The sequence below is a fragment of the Balaenoptera borealis genome (assembly GCF_965194805.1).
Source record: "Balaenoptera borealis genome assembly, chromosome: 13".
NCBI lineage: Eukaryota > Metazoa > Chordata > Mammalia > Artiodactyla > Balaenopteridae > Balaenoptera > Balaenoptera borealis.
The window spans coordinates 1,552,701-1,567,415 of NC_138870.1; the positions used below are offsets into that span (position 1 = coordinate 1,552,701).

Consider the following 14,715-nt stretch of genomic DNA (forward strand, 5'->3'; position numbering starts at 1 on the left):
AACGTCGGGGGTGGGTGAGCACGTGGGGCCGGTACAGTCACCCACGGCTGAGGCCGGGGCCACCGTCATTCTGCTTTCACAGAAGGAAACGAGTGCTGGGGGCAGAGAACTGGCCCCGCAGTTGGCAGCCCTGGGTCCACACGGGGCACACCAGGGTCCCGGGGAGTCCGGCTAAGTCCCTAAGCAGGTGCGGACAGCAGACCCTGCTGAACCACTGCCGGGACGAGGGTGCCAACACCCGAACTGGGAGCGGCCGCAGGGGTCATCGGGCCACCTCTGCCCACTGCTTTCAAACCTCTTCCACCCCAGAACCCCTCTGTGCCGTCAATTCTCGGGGCAAATCCACAGGAGAGAAGAAAGCAGAGCGCTTGCAGCCGCCCCTCCGCTGGGAGCATCGCCCCAGGTGGGGCCTGGGGGGGGCCGGGGGGTACCTGGAAGGACTTGATGAACGTCCACAGCAGCGTCCGGATGCCCTCCCCACGGCTCAGCAGCTTGACCAGGCGCATGACCCGGAAGAGGCGGAAGAAGGTGATGGAGATGCGGGAGTTCTCTTCCGCGTTCTGGGGCCGTTAACACAGCAGTTAACACGCAGGCGGGCGGCGGGGGCCGGCTGCGCTCGACTCTCCCGGCGCCCACGGGTCGGCCCAGCCCCAGGCCTCTGCGGCGCCCGGCCGTGCCCAGGCCCCGAGCCTCTGCCCCAGCATCCCTGGTCTTAAGCCCCCGGGGTGGGGGTGGGGGCGGGGGTGGGGGCAGCAGGCGATTCCCTATAAATTCCATCGGCTCTGAAATCTAGGCCGAGAGCCGCCCCGGTGCTCCTGCCGCCCCCCTGCTTGGCTCAGCCGAGGGTCCGGCGTCCCGAGCGGGCCCGGCGCTCTGGAGGGCCTGGGGGGCGGGGGCTGCCCAGCCTCAGCACTCTGTGTGCCACCTCCCCCCACGGCTGCGGGTGGGCCTGGGCTGTGGGCGCGGCGACAGAGCCCGGGCCGCGGCCCCTGCTGCCCTCCACCCCCCTCTGCCCTGGGCGCGCCGGCTGCGCAGGCCTGGGAGGGGTGGGGGCCCGGGCAGTGGAGCGTGAGCCCTGGGCGGGTCTCCCTGCGGTGAGAGGACCGAGGGGTCCTGCTCAGGGCGGGTGGGGTCCCCAGGGGCGTCCTGGAGCGGGCCGGGGCTGCTGGGCCTGGGGCAGCCGGGGCTCAGGGGCCGGACACGCAGCCCTGCCACCCTCTCCTCCAGACCCGAGGACAATGAGCACACGCTGACGCCCGGCCCTCCTCCTGCCCACACCGGCCAGCGGGCTGGGGTGGTGGCCCCGGGAGCCGGCCGGTTCCCCAGAGCGAGTGCAGCCCCCGCCGCGTGGGCACCAGGAGAGAACGGACCTCTGGGCTTCCTGTTACTGCTCCCGCTGCAGGCCCCCCGCTCGCAGGCATCTCTGGGTGGTTGCTGGGCCCCACGTGGGCCCCGATTCTCAACGCCCACTCCTCTGGCTTCATTTCTGACCGTCTCCAGGTCAGATCCAGCCTGGCCACGCCCACGAAAATCCCACCAGCGCTGGAGCCCTCGCGGCTCCTGGTTCTAGCCCTGTGGCCAGGGCTCCAGGGGCCTTTCCCCTCACCCCGGTCAGAACAGGAGCCCCACGAGGGGGGGCAGGTTTTACACGCGCCAGCACACCCTGCTCCTCCCGGGGCGGGGGGCATCTATCCTTCTCCTTCTGAACCAGAGCTGCTCCCCTGGGGCGGGCTGGTGGCTGGGGGGCCACAGGGGCTGGGAGGGCCCTGGCAGCAGGCCGTCTGGACCCCGGGTCCTACCTGTCTGCATTCTGAAGTCTCTGATGCCCTTCATCTCTGCATTTCTATCACCCGTGTACCTACTTGAAATTCTACTTTCTCTCCTTAAAAGGAGGTGGTGTTCCCCCAGAGGAAGCGGTAGAGGAGGCTCAGGGCTTTGGAACTCAGCCAACAGCCCCACTGTGCTTGGGAAGGGAGAAAGAAGAAGAGAGCGCCAGCTTACACGGAACCTCAGCTGGGCATCAAAAGTCTGGAAGGTTGGCGCCGCGGAGGCATCTGCATCTGACTCGTTAAAAAGCAAAACTCAAGCCTCCAGTCTGAGCTCGTCCTGGGCTCAGAGCCCTCCCGACGCTGCAGGTGCCTTTGCTCTACTGACCGGTGACATACGGGCAGCACGTCCAGGCTCAGCCCTTCCGGCTATGGTCATGGGCTTCGTCAGGAAACATCCCCACCGATCTTGCCTCTGTCTGCTGACTTCTGGGGCTCGGGGAATCAACCCACTCACCGGCCCTGCTAAAAACTCACACTTGGCCCACGTTTGAAGCCTGTGACGGCAGCCTCTTGGAGACAGCTGTTCCAAGGAGACTTCAAGGTCACACCGGTCGGCCTCTCTCTCACTTTAGCCAAAGATTCCTAGAGCAGAAACAGCTCCCACCAGACGGTCTGCTGCAGTGAAGCCGGCGTGGCCTAGTTTTAATGCCCCTCACAGGTAACACTGTCGGGGTGATAGGAAATCTAACCACTCTCTGGGTAATGAACCCAGCTTAACCTCTTACTGGGGCCTTGACTCAGAGCTGGAGGGCGGCCTGGTGACTAGGAGGACCTCCCCGTCTCTGGCTATGTCACCTCTCCTTCCTCTCTCCCAGAGGCCTCGCCATGGCGCTCGTGGGTGCCCCGTGCAAACCCCACGTCAGATTCGGGGTGGGGACGTCGGCCAGCAGAGTCCTCAGGACGTTTAACAGGAAATGGCCCTCGGGTCCGATTCTCTCCCAGTGGCTCATTAGACAGTCAAGGTCACGGTGAGCTGCCACCCACAGGAAAGCTCAAGGACGGAAATGTCGCACCAACAGCACTCGACAGCTCACAGACCAGGCAGGCAAGGCGCATGGCAGACACAGGCAACATGCATCGGGGGCTGGGCTCCAAGATGCTGGGGGTCGGGTGGGGGAAGTGGGTATGTTAGAGGGGGTCACAGAAGCTGAGAGCGTGGTCTGGAGGCTCGGTCTTACCATAAAGGGAGAGCATTGGGTATGTTCAGCTGGCTTTAAAGAAAGGCAGACAGAGATAAGCTGTAATGAGTCTCCGACGAAGACGCCCGGCATTCTAGGTCTCGGTAACACAGGAGCAACGCAGTGGCAGGAGAGGGCAAGAGGGCCAAGTGGAGGGTACACGGCACAGGCCTGGCAGGGTCCGGGCGCCGCCAGAATGGGCTACCACCCAGTGAGGACTCTGGGTGTTCTCCTGCCCAGAACCATCTCTGGCTACACATTAACTACTAATTCACACCTGTTATCACAGAGGTGTTCTGGATTTTGAGGATGGAGGTTTTGTTTGTTTTTAATCAGGCGTGTGTCCTAAGATAGCCTCCAGGGGCTGGCACTGCACACGCTTACCCAGCACTGCCAGCTGAAGGCGAGAGACCTTGCCTGTGCCCAAGGCTGCTCTTTGCCCACGTGTATTTGAGCAATGGAGCCCAGGGGCAGTGGCCCCCCCCCCCAGGTCCAGGGGAAGACTGAGGTTCAGTTACCCCCTCTGCGGTGGGGCTAGCCCTCAAGCTGAGGCTCAGGAGGGAGAAGGGCCTGCTAGGCTCCTGATCCCCGGGTGTGGACCTTGGACACCGGCCTGAGATACCGAGTGCGGATCTGTTTATTAAATTTGAAAGCCCTGCACACAATTTAGGACATCATTGTTAACCCCCCGAGAAGCTGTTCTCAGGGGTCTGACTCTGGGCTCATTAGGGGCCTGGCCTCAGGGGAGCATCCCACAGCAGCCCCGAGCTGCATCCGGGAAGGTGCCCTGCCCTTCAGCCCCGCACACAGAGCACAGCCTGGACTGGTCCCCGCCGCCTGAGCTGCCAACTCCTTCTAGAAGGTCACGACTTCACTCTTACCCTCCACTTTCAGAGAGTTGCTCCTGTGTTTCTGTTTTCAAGGTACAAACAAGGAGAACATGTAATGGGGTTTCTGAAGGACGGAAATGTGCACAACCAGACATTTGCTTGCAAACTGAAAAATACTTCTTTGGTAACAGATTTCTCAGCAAATTCCTTTTTTTCCCATTGCAAGTTGGGAGGTGTCCTTTTCGGGGACTGGGGGAGACACGGGGTGAGGGGAGGGAGGAGAAGGGACAGGACGCCTCTCTGGTCGTTTACGGAACACGGTCTAGATCTGCCTGTGCTTCACGAGGGTCTGCAGCTGCCAGATCCACCCACGTGGCTGGACGGGGTGGGGTGTCTAGGATTCGGCCAGCAGGCTGAGAGAGAACACGGAGACAGACATGCACACGCACGCACACGCACACGCACGCGTGGAGGAAGCTCCAGGCTGGTCAGGGGCTTGCGCCCCAGTGTTAACCTGTCAGGAGCCCCATGTTTCCCGGGCTTCAGTGGCGGAGGGGTGTGAGGGCCGCACGGAGGTGAGGCCACAGGCACTTAGTGCTGGGCTGTAGGCCGAGCGCCCAGCAGGCTCTAGCCTTGCTCCCTTCTTGGATGCACCCTGAAAACCACCAAAGCTGCCCATTACTTCCAAGAGCCCTGGGCAGATGATTGAAGGTCTTCTGGGTCAACCCCATCCTGAATGGGACCAGAATGGGGGTGCTTTAGAGGACCTGCCTGGGTCACCTGGCCCGACCGAATTAACCCCCAACCGTGAAAAAATTACTACTACTTATTTTACTGCTTAAACATTCAGAATCCTTCATTTGGGCTTTTTAAATGTCTTAACTGTCGTTTTCTTGTTTTTAGCCTTTTATGCTTCCATTTCAGACCTCATCTATATAAGTCATATTTTATTCCAAGATTTACCTTTAGGTCTGTTCTAATCACCTTGAGCATATCGTATTATTTTAACACTATGTATTAACTCAGTAAAGCTTTTTTTTTTTTGGCCGCGCTGCGCAGCTTGTGGGATCTTAGTTCCCCGACCAGGGATCGAACCTGGGCCCTCGGCAGTGAAAGTGCTGAGTCCTAACCACTGGACCGCCAGGGAAGTCCCCAGTAACCTCATGATCCATCCCTATGACAGGAGACAAGAAGGGCCGTGTAGAGAGGAAGGACGGGCCTCTGGGAACCCAGCGTCCAAAGAGCCTCACTTGGGGAGAATGTGGAGACTCACGGGTTCGTTTTTTCTTGAGCCTTGAGCCTTGCACTTCAGAGGCTGCTTCTGACTTGCCGGGGCAGGGTCACCTGTCACCCGTCGCGTGCGCCTGTCCTCATGTCAGGAGCTGTGCTTACAAGGTCCACGGGCTGGAAAGTAACTACGCGTCGTAACAAAGCCAGAAGGCAACCCAGAGAGATCCCTACAGGAGAGTGCAGGAAGGGGCCCGTCGCACAGCCCTGCCCACAGAGAACCGCTGGCAGACGCACTGCTGCCCAAGGTCACCCCCAGATGCCCGGGCGGCCAGGAGACGGGCGAGCGTGTCTGCCGATCGCTGTGATTCCCCAGAATGTCCTGAGGGACCACTGAGCATCACTTCTACCTTCTGAGCAAGTGCAGGATTAATGGGGAGCCCGGAGTGCTTGAGCCGCCCCCCTCGGATGCTTTCCCAGACTCGCTCCCGGTGACCCTGAGTTACCTTTTCGGTGCGGGGGAGTGGGGGTCACCTGCCCTGCACCCTGCCTGCCGCCAGCTCGTGTCCACAAGCGGGGAGCGTGCAGCCCGTTCCTCAGCCGCCCATTCTGATCTTTGTTTTCTAATGAACTGGTCATTTTCAAGGGGTTAGGGTATCAGGGCAATTCACTTAATTTGCTCTTGCAATTGGTAGGAATGAAATGAGATTATTCCTCCCCATGTGGGGCAGAGGTGGGACACTGTCAGAGAGGCCCTGGGCCAGCAGCGGGGACAGACCCTGCCCTCACCTGGGCACATGTATGTGGGTCACCTTGTATGGTTCAACTGGCAAAGACCTGGGGTGGCTCTGGAAAACTGCCTTTCCGACCCAAGTTCAGGACCAGATGAGAAGCAGCACCTCAGTGGATGAAGGCTTTGCTTCCGGAATGTCCTCCTTGTTCTTCCTCACTGGGGTGCTCTCTCTAGACCACCCGTGGGAGCCGAGGGGACTGAGGGGCACCAGAGGCTGCAAAGAGGGTTCTCCGGGACGGACGGACGCCAGAATCGGTGGGGCGTTTCCCAGTTTACATCCCATTGTCTCTCTGGAGAACGGAGAGGTTGTTGGAAATTGCTCTTGACCACATGAAAAAGGGACTGCTTCCTCTCTCTTCTTCTCCTCTTTCTCGGCCCCCCTTCTTTGCATAGCTGGGAGGCGACGGTTAGCGGGGAGGTAGGGCCAGGTGGTGGATTTCGATATCCTGATTATCTTCCAGGACGTTCTCTGTGATCGGCGGTTCGAGGGCACTTTGGAGCAGCCGTGCGCCATGGCTGCGTCTCCTGGCCAGGCTGGCTTGGAAAGGTGCAGATGACCTGCCTCCCTACAGGGAAGGCTGAGGCCAAACAGGCCCTCGGACAAGGGCCCGATCCCAGAGGCCGCCGCTGAGACAACGGTTACGCATCTGGTCACTGAAATTCCACATCCCTCTGAACCGAGTCGAAAGCAACAGCACGGGAGTGTGTGAATCTTTTACTGGCTACCCTCCTACAGAAGCCTTGCTTTAGAAAACAAAAAACAAAAAACTCGCGTCCAGAACTCAGGGAGTGGATCTGATATCAATTCCATCCCAAACCACCTGAAGATCTGGGTCCAGCTGGCATCCCCCCTCCGCCTGCCATCCCCCCTCCGCCTGCCATCCCCCCCACCGGCTCTGCTTCTCTACTTCAACTGTCTCTAATCTCATCTCGATTTGATCTGCAAGACAAGACGGTAGTTCAGCTGTGAGCATGTCACGGTGTCGTAGCGGGGGGTCTGGGGGGTTGGGGCTTTGTTGGCGAGACCCCAGTTAGCCTAGGGTGGGAGGATATATAGGAGGCTGGTACACACAGAGAGCTGGGGATACGGGAGTCAAGGGCTTCTAGAGACATCTGACGCCGCTTTCGTGGCCAGGAGCCAGCCGGCATAGGTTCAGGGGTGGGGGTCCTCAGTACCCTTCTAGCCCCTCCTCCAACCGGGAGAAACGCACATCCCGGGAACTGAGGTGTGGCCCTGTGGACGTGGAGGGGTTGGGAGGTGCTGACGGTCAGAGCCGCCAGGGGTGGCTGCAGGGACGGAATTTTAAGGCCAAAGTAGTATCTGTTGTAAACCGCTAGCTCTCTAAGGTTGAATGAAGTGCTTTCTTGGGAGGGAGACGCAAGGTCTAAGTAAGCACGTGTCAACTGGGAGACACACAGCGGAGGGTCGATGCCACAGATTTGGGGGCAAATGAAGGAAATACCGATGGTCAAAAGCAATTCTTAAGCCCAATGTCCATTTCGGTCTGGCACGAATGGAGGAATGGAATTGGGTTTGAGGAAGAGACGAGCTGGGAAGAGGAAGATGGGGGTTATGAGGGAGGCGGAGACAAGGACAGAAAAGGGCAGGGAGCAAGTGAAGGTCACCCCGAAGATGGGAGGGCGGAGGGTGGAAAGGCAGCCCCATCCCCCGTGGGCTTGCATCTGTCTCTGCAAAGGAAAATTCCACCCAGAAGGGGAAGGAGATTCTAGCCAGAAAGGAGAAGCTTTGTGGTCACAGGCACTCAGTTGAAATGCCCTTCTGACCATCCCTTGAGGGGTCTTTGGCCCCAAGGGGGCTGGAGGAGAGGTGCAGAGCAGGGGCTGTGTGTGCTGAACTGTGGTGACCGGCCTGTGCTGTTCGTCGTGCTGGGGAGTGGCTGAAGCCTCAGGAGCTGCTCGTTATTCACCTGCAGCCCGACGGCTCCTCAGGTGCTGTTACCTGCCAGAACTCACGCTACACGGGACTGATTACAAAATCGCCAGGGTTGTGTTATCTTCCTTGGGAGGGACAGTCACTCAAGCAGATAACCAACAAAAGGGACTCATGAAAAATAAATGAATAAAATCAGCTTGTCAGGAGCGCTCACAAAAATCCCATATGTGGGGGCAGAGGGGAGAGACAGAGAGACAGAGACAGGGACACAGAGACAGAGACACACACACATGGATGGACACAGTGAGCCTGAAGGATGGAGAAGAAAAAGAGAGACAGACTCAAGGAAACAAACCAGCAAGAGCAGCCAGCTCTCAGGAAGCGGCATTAGACAGAGTGAGTGCTTTTGGGGGCACCTGCCAGCGTTCTGGGGCCTGGGGAAATTAGCTCCCTCACTTCCTCCACGAGCTCAGGGACTATTCAAGGTCCCTCTGCTTTAGACGCTCTCTGGCAAACACCCCGGCAGCTGGCTCAGCTGGGGACAAGTGACACCCGCTGCCTGGATGGATGGCCGTCCGGCAGAACCAGGGCTGTGTCCTGACAGCATCCTTCAGTCCAGTCCTCCGATTTAGGGGAAAGGAGAGGGTTGTATGAGGACAGAAAAGATGAGAATGAGGGAAGAAAGGAAAGAAAATTAGAGGACGGAAGGTGGAGGGGTCTCGGTCAGAAGGCGGAGGGCAAGAGGGGCCCCGTCGGGTCCTGCCTGTCGGGACACCGGACAGCCTAACTCAGCCGGGGGAGAACCATTAGAAGCAGGTTCCAGGGGCCTTTCGGGTCAGGCCTGCAGGACCCTCCTCCGGGCCGCTGCTCTGGGACACCCTGCGCCCGGCAGGCTGCTCTCCAGCGCACGGGCCTTATTCTGCAGGCAGAGCCCGGGCTCTGGAGACGGCTCCCCGCGTCCTGCTGGACGGCGGCTGGTCGGGGGCCCGGCTCACTGCCGGGCGAGCAGGGCTCTGCTCAACCTCTCAGGGCCAACTTCCTTTCCAAGCGGAGGAGAAACTACCCTTCAGGACAACTGGGGGCCGGGCCCCCTCCTCGCTCACATCCACGCTCCAGATACCATCTCTAGGTCGAGCCTTACCTTCGTCCCTTTAAAGGCAGTGTTTCTTTTGGGGCGGGCAGTGCCGAGTCAGTACTGCCCTCGTGTGAACAAGGCACCTTGGTGGCTTCGTTTGTTGGGGGCGTGGGGGTGGAGGTGGTGCTGAGAAGGGGAGGGACCGGAAGGGGCTCCCGGAGCAGGGGGGGAGGGGCCAGCAGAGGGAAACAGGTGGGCGGGATGGGGGCACAGGAAGGCGGCAAGGGCCACAGCGGCTCCACCTGGCTTGGCCTGACACCACCAGTGTTGACTTCATAGACCTCAGAAGCAGCCCAGGCCACACGGACCACCGTCATCTAGACACTGATGCCCGTTCCGGCCCCTCTCTGCTGTGCTGGAGGCGGGGAGCCAGGCGTGGGCCCACGCGGGCTCGGGGTGGCGGGAGGCTCTGACTCAGCCCTGAGTCAGATGCTCTGACTCAGCATGCTGTCTCCCTTCCAGTCACTCCAGGCCCCGAGGCCGGCGTGGGAGCCAAACCTGCTGCGTTATTTTTACGGGGAGCCAGTGAGGGCGGTCGTTAGAAGTCATGCCCGTGGGTCTGTGGTCAAAGGACCACGGGCCCCAGGAGCCAGGTGAGCAGCGCGTGGCGCAGCACCCGAGGCCCCGACGATGGCGTCCCAGATGCTCTAGGCTGAACCACGCCCCAGTCGTGTCACCTTGCCCCCACCCCTTCTCCCCTCCGCCTGTGCAGAGGGCAGGGAAGGGGCTGTTCCGCACCGCCTGCGCTCTTGTCCTCCAAGCCCCACTGACCCAGGGCCCAGGCGCCCAAGCATCGCCTGGTGTCCTCAGGCCCGGAGACGTTCGGCTGAGCCGCCCTGCCTGGGGTCCCGAGGCTGGGAGCGCCCTGAGCGGGGCCTGTGAGTGCAGGGCCCCTGCCAGCCTGCCCGCGGTTTGGCCGAAGGGCTCACGGAAATGCAGGAGTCAGTTCTCCCACAGGGATGGACTCGAATCCCGCTCTCGCCACCTGTTAGCTGCACGGCCTTGGCAAACCCTGAGCAAGCTCGGCCCCTCCCAGGGATGTGACGTGTGGTGGCCCTGGCCTGGCACCCCCAAGGGCAGCACGCTGCCCCCCACCCCTGCCGAGCTCCTACCGAGACCCCAGCCAGGACCGCGCCACTTCACCCCACCGTCCTGCTCGGCCGCGCTGGCCGCCCTCCACTAGTGCTGTCTCTGTGTCCACGCAAGTCCCCAGCCCTCCTCCCGCTGAACCTGCCCGGAGGCCCTCGGCCGCGTCCTGTCCCTCACACAGCCCGTCCTGCTCCCACCTGAGGGTCCCTGGGCCTCTCTCCGGAGAGTTTCTAGGTGACAATTTTGACGCCATGGCTCTCGGGCGCTCCACACGTGGACCTGCCAGGCGGCGAGGGCGTCACTGTCAGAAGGTGCCCAGTGCAGAGCCGGTGGGGGGCGCTCTGGGACCACCCCAGCCCCCCGCCACTGCACTCGAGGACGTCCAGCCCCAAGGCGGGTCGCCGCTGTCAGTCCCGTGGCCTCCTCGTCCACGACTGGGGACACGTGTGTCCGTGATGAAGGCTCCGGGCCTCCCAGCACTTCCTGTCGTGCAGGGGGGTGGAGGGGTAACTGGGGGCTGAGGGGGGCCACTTCTGACACCCCAGGAGCTTCCACTGACATCACAGGGTTACGTCACTAGGCTTTCCTTCTGGGAAACAGAATTTCAGACTCAAGGGATAAAGGAGGAGCAGGGGGCTTCCTAGGGGACATGACGCTGACTGCCCAGGCAGAGGAGAAGGTAGCGCGTCCAGAGGGGACGGGGTGGCCGGGCCGCGGCCACGGACGCAGAATCCAGCGTGACCGCGGGGCCCCGCGTCTCCCCGGTCACATCGGAGGATAAAGGGCATCTCCCAGAGTGAGCCGGAGGTCAAGGCGGCCCTGAGCACGGAGGCGCCAGCTCAGCCCCCCGTTCCTCCTCTTCCCTCAGCTGTTCGCCTGTCCCGGCCTTGAACACCATCGCCGTGCCGCTGATCCCACGCCTGACCGCGCACCGGGCGCCGGCCTGTCCGCCTGACGTCACGGCTGGGCAGTCGAGTACACAGCCCCCAAGCCTCGTCCTCCTCGCGCAAACGGGCCTCGCCTCCCACCCTCCTGCCGACACCAGCTCCATCCTCCCCTGCTCGGCCGGGACCCCACGGCTTCCTGGGAGCCCTCCTTCTCTGGCGCCCACATCCCGTCTGTCAGGAGAGGCCGTGGGTCCTGCTCGCAGAGCAGACTGGGAATCTGACCGTTTCCACCACGTCTGCTGCAACTCCGTCCCCTCCCACCTGGATGGCTGCGTCCACCTTCCAAATGGTGGCAGGGCTTTGCCCTTGACTCCCGCAGACAGCAAAGGGGTCCCTGGACCACGGACACCTCTTCTCAAAGGTGCCAGAGTCTCCGCTTCGTGCTCAGGCGAAGGCCCGAACCTGCTCCCCTCCCGGACCCCCCCACCCTGCCCGTCCTGCCCGAAAGCTCCTCTCCCGGGATCCGCAAGGGCATCGCCTCGCTTCCTTCAGGTCTCTGCTTTCTTCAGATTCCCCTCCTCAGTGCAGCTCGTCTTACAGAGAACGGCACCAGCCTCCCTGGCTCCCTGCTCCTCCAACCCCTCCCCTGGCACTTCTCGGCTCTCCACGTACTGCACCATTTCCTGATTTTCTGTGTCCGAACATCTCCCAGCCTTAGGACACCGGCTCCCAAGGACGGGCTTTTGTTTGGTCCATAACAGATCCCAGGTGCCCGGCACCAGAAGGAGAGGCTCCAGCCACGGTGGAAGGAATGGACAATTGTTCCTGGGGTCGCTGGGGAATCCACGTCCCAAGGCGGGGCACCAGAGCCTGGCAGAGGCAGGACGCAGCTGTTTGAGGGGAGATGACTTTGAACGTGGGGAATATTTGGAGGGCGGCTGCGAGGCATACAGCAGTTGGGGAGGGAAACGAGAGCTGGTCTCTGTAGGTTAATTGTCAAAGATGAGGAGTTACAGGTGGAGAGCCTCAGGGATCCCTCTGAGGCTGGAATGGAACATTTGTCTGCAAAAGGAGGTCTTGTGACAACAGTAAGACTAGAAAATTCGGGGAGGCCTGGAGCTGAGCTCTTGGCCCAGCGAGAGCCCAGACCCATAACCTGCCTGTGGCCGGACGGCAGAACCATACGGTGGGGGGTCCCGCCTCTGAGAAGCGTCGTCGTCCCTATAACTTGTCCCACAATCCTGGCTGCCGTCGGGGTGCAGGGCCATGTCCGTGCTTGCGGGACAGGCCCATCTTGGCTTGAGTCGTGGGCAGTGGTCAGTGAGCTTGCTTTGATCTGGCTGGACCCGTCGACCAAGAGTTCGAGTGTATCCGGGAACGAGGGCTGTGACATCTGTGCTTGGCTGGTGTGTCAGCAGGGGGGTCGGAAAGATCGTCCTTTGCTTGGGTGCCACGGTCTCTCCCCTTTAACAGCGCTGTACAGTTGGGTTTTTTTAAAATAAATTTATTTATTTTATTTATTTATTTTTGTCTGCATTGGGTCTTCTTGCTGCACGTGGGTTTTCTCTAGTTTCGGCGAGCGGGGGCTACTCTTCGTTGCCGTGTGCGGGCTTCTCATTGCTGTGGCTTCTCTTGTTGTGGAGCATGGGCTCTAGGCGCGCGGGCTTCAGTAGTTGTGGCACGCGGGCTCAGTAGTTGTGGCGCACGGGCTTAGTTGCTCCGCAGCACGTGGGATCTTCCCGGACCAGGGCTCGAACCCGTGTCCCCTGCATTGGCAGGCGGATTCTCAACCACTGCGCCACCAGGGAAGTCCCAACAGTGATGTACAGTTTACGGCCGGTTTTTAAACGGATGCTCTTAGTTGAGCTTCAAAACCCAGCGCCGTGAATCATCATGCTCCTCGGATCGGTGGGTGGCGGGGGAGAAGCAGGACTCAAGCACTTGATCTGACCTTGGTCCAGCCTTCTCCTCGGGCCCCTGCCTGGCATGATGACGCGGGTGTCCTTTCTGGATGTGTGGGAGAGAGTGGCAAACAGTTGGGGCCGAGCGGTGGGTCTCTGGACACCTCCTCTGCTCTGCATCACACACGCGGTCCCCGTTTTTATCTCCAGACACGACCCTTCATATGACTTTTCACAAACTCCTCAGTCTGGACAGTGAAGGGCATCTCCATGTGGGCGAAGGATCCTGGGAGGAATCGGAGGGGCTTCCCACCTGGAAGCGGGGCTGGGCCGATAACTTCTTGTTTAGAAAATAAAAAGCCCCCTGTGGTTATTCAAAGATACGGACTATGGAGCGTAAGGGCTGAACACATCTTGGCCGGCGGGAGTCCGCGAGAGGAGGCTATGAGATGTACGAGTTCATCAAGGGCGTCATGGACTGAACAGGCAGGAACGCTGGCCCCCGCCCCGGGAGGCCTGGGCTCCAGCCGAGGGGCAGCAAGGGCACCGGCACGCTCCATCCTCACCTGCGCGTCGGCAAGCGGGGATGGTCATTCTCGTCTGTCAAGCTCAGGCTCACGGCGCACAAGCCACGTGCCGAGGCGAATTGTAAACGGAAACTTGTACAAATGGAGGGTCTGCGTGTGACTCCACGCACCGTTCCTGGGGCCCTGCACCACCCCCAATTCCAACAGTCACTTTCTGGGGTAGAAATTTTATACTCTAGAATTTTTTTCCTTTGTCTTTGTTTTTCTTTAAAAATAGCAGTAGCTTGAAAGAAAACGGCAGGCTGAGCGATGGCGTGGGCCTGGCTGACAGTGAGCGCCCCAGAGGACCCTGGGACTGAGGTGGGTCCTCTGCACCCAGAGAGCTGCCTGCCGTCACCTTCCTGCGGGTTCCTGCCGTCGGCCTCAAGTCCCCTGGCATGGTTCCCCACAGGGACCCACCCCCCAGACGCAGGCTCGTCCTGCCCTTCCCTGGCCTCCTCCGAGGGCCCCTCGGTCCCAGCACAGGCCCCGGCCAGTGGATACGTGTAGGTAGGGATGTGACAGCTCCTGAGATACAACTTGGGGTCCATCCAGCCACTTGGGGGGGCAGTGCCAAGGGAGGAGAGGCATGGAGCCTGAGTGGGGAGCTTGGTTTCCTTGTGCCCCAATGATTCACTGGCAGAGGTCAAGGGAGCGTACACACGTACACACACACACACACACACACACACACACACAGCAAGACAAAGACGACCCTGGGGGATCCCCGAGACAGAGGGGAAGTCACATCTATGCTGCGGGGCGAGCGGGGGGGGGCAGGCTGACGGGGGCCACAGGGAAAGCAGAAGAGCCTCCTCCCAACGCCCACCCGCTCGAAGGGGGCGGACAGGGCTTCTGACCAGCGGAATCAGCACATAAATAACATCAGTTCAACCGACTGGCAGCCAACTACGGGGTGGAGGGGGCGGGTAAGGACAAGGAGGGGGGACGGTGGCGGTCGCGGGGTGTTTCTGACACCTTAGATCAGAACTCTAGAGCATCTGCTCCGTGCTGTTATTCAATGGTTCAGTGCATCAACGTTTGTGCAAACATTACCAAGTCTCTTAACCAAGGAAAAATCCTGACAAAAAACTAAACCACACATGTTAAAGACCAACCGCAAGAGGGCTTGCCTATAGATAAAGAGAGAAGGTTGAACATGCCGGGGAGCGGAGGGACGTGTGCAGGGGCTGGAGGGACTGTCTAGGAGGGGGCAGCTCCCGGGAGCAGGTGCAGGAGGTCTTGGAGCCAGGGCGGGGGGTGGTGAGGGGGAGAGCCAGGCAGGGGCAAGGCTGGTCCTCTGGGGCAGGTTCACCTGGGGCCAGGTGCTCCCACAGCAAGTTGCGGGGGTGGGGGGGTGGAGGAGCCCTCTCCAGAAAAGAGGGG

At 60.6% G+C, this 14,715-nt stretch overlaps 1 protein-coding gene across 7 annotated transcripts in view; it reads right to left on the minus strand.

The window, feature by feature from the left end:
- Positions 1–14,715, minus strand: part of CACNA1C (calcium voltage-gated channel subunit alpha1 C) — a 556,614-nt gene that overhangs the window by 36,362 nt on the left and 505,537 nt on the right. For all 7 annotated transcript variants that reach the window (XM_082350478.1, XM_082350477.1, XM_082350479.1 and 4 more), the window contains 2 exons: positions 3,008–3,040; positions 432–560 (listed from right to left, as the gene is read on the minus strand). In XM_082350478.1, the coding sequence (XP_082206604.1) occupies positions 432–560; positions 3,008–3,040 (162 nt within the window). The remainder of the gene's footprint in view (positions 1–431; positions 561–3,007; positions 3,041–14,715) is intronic.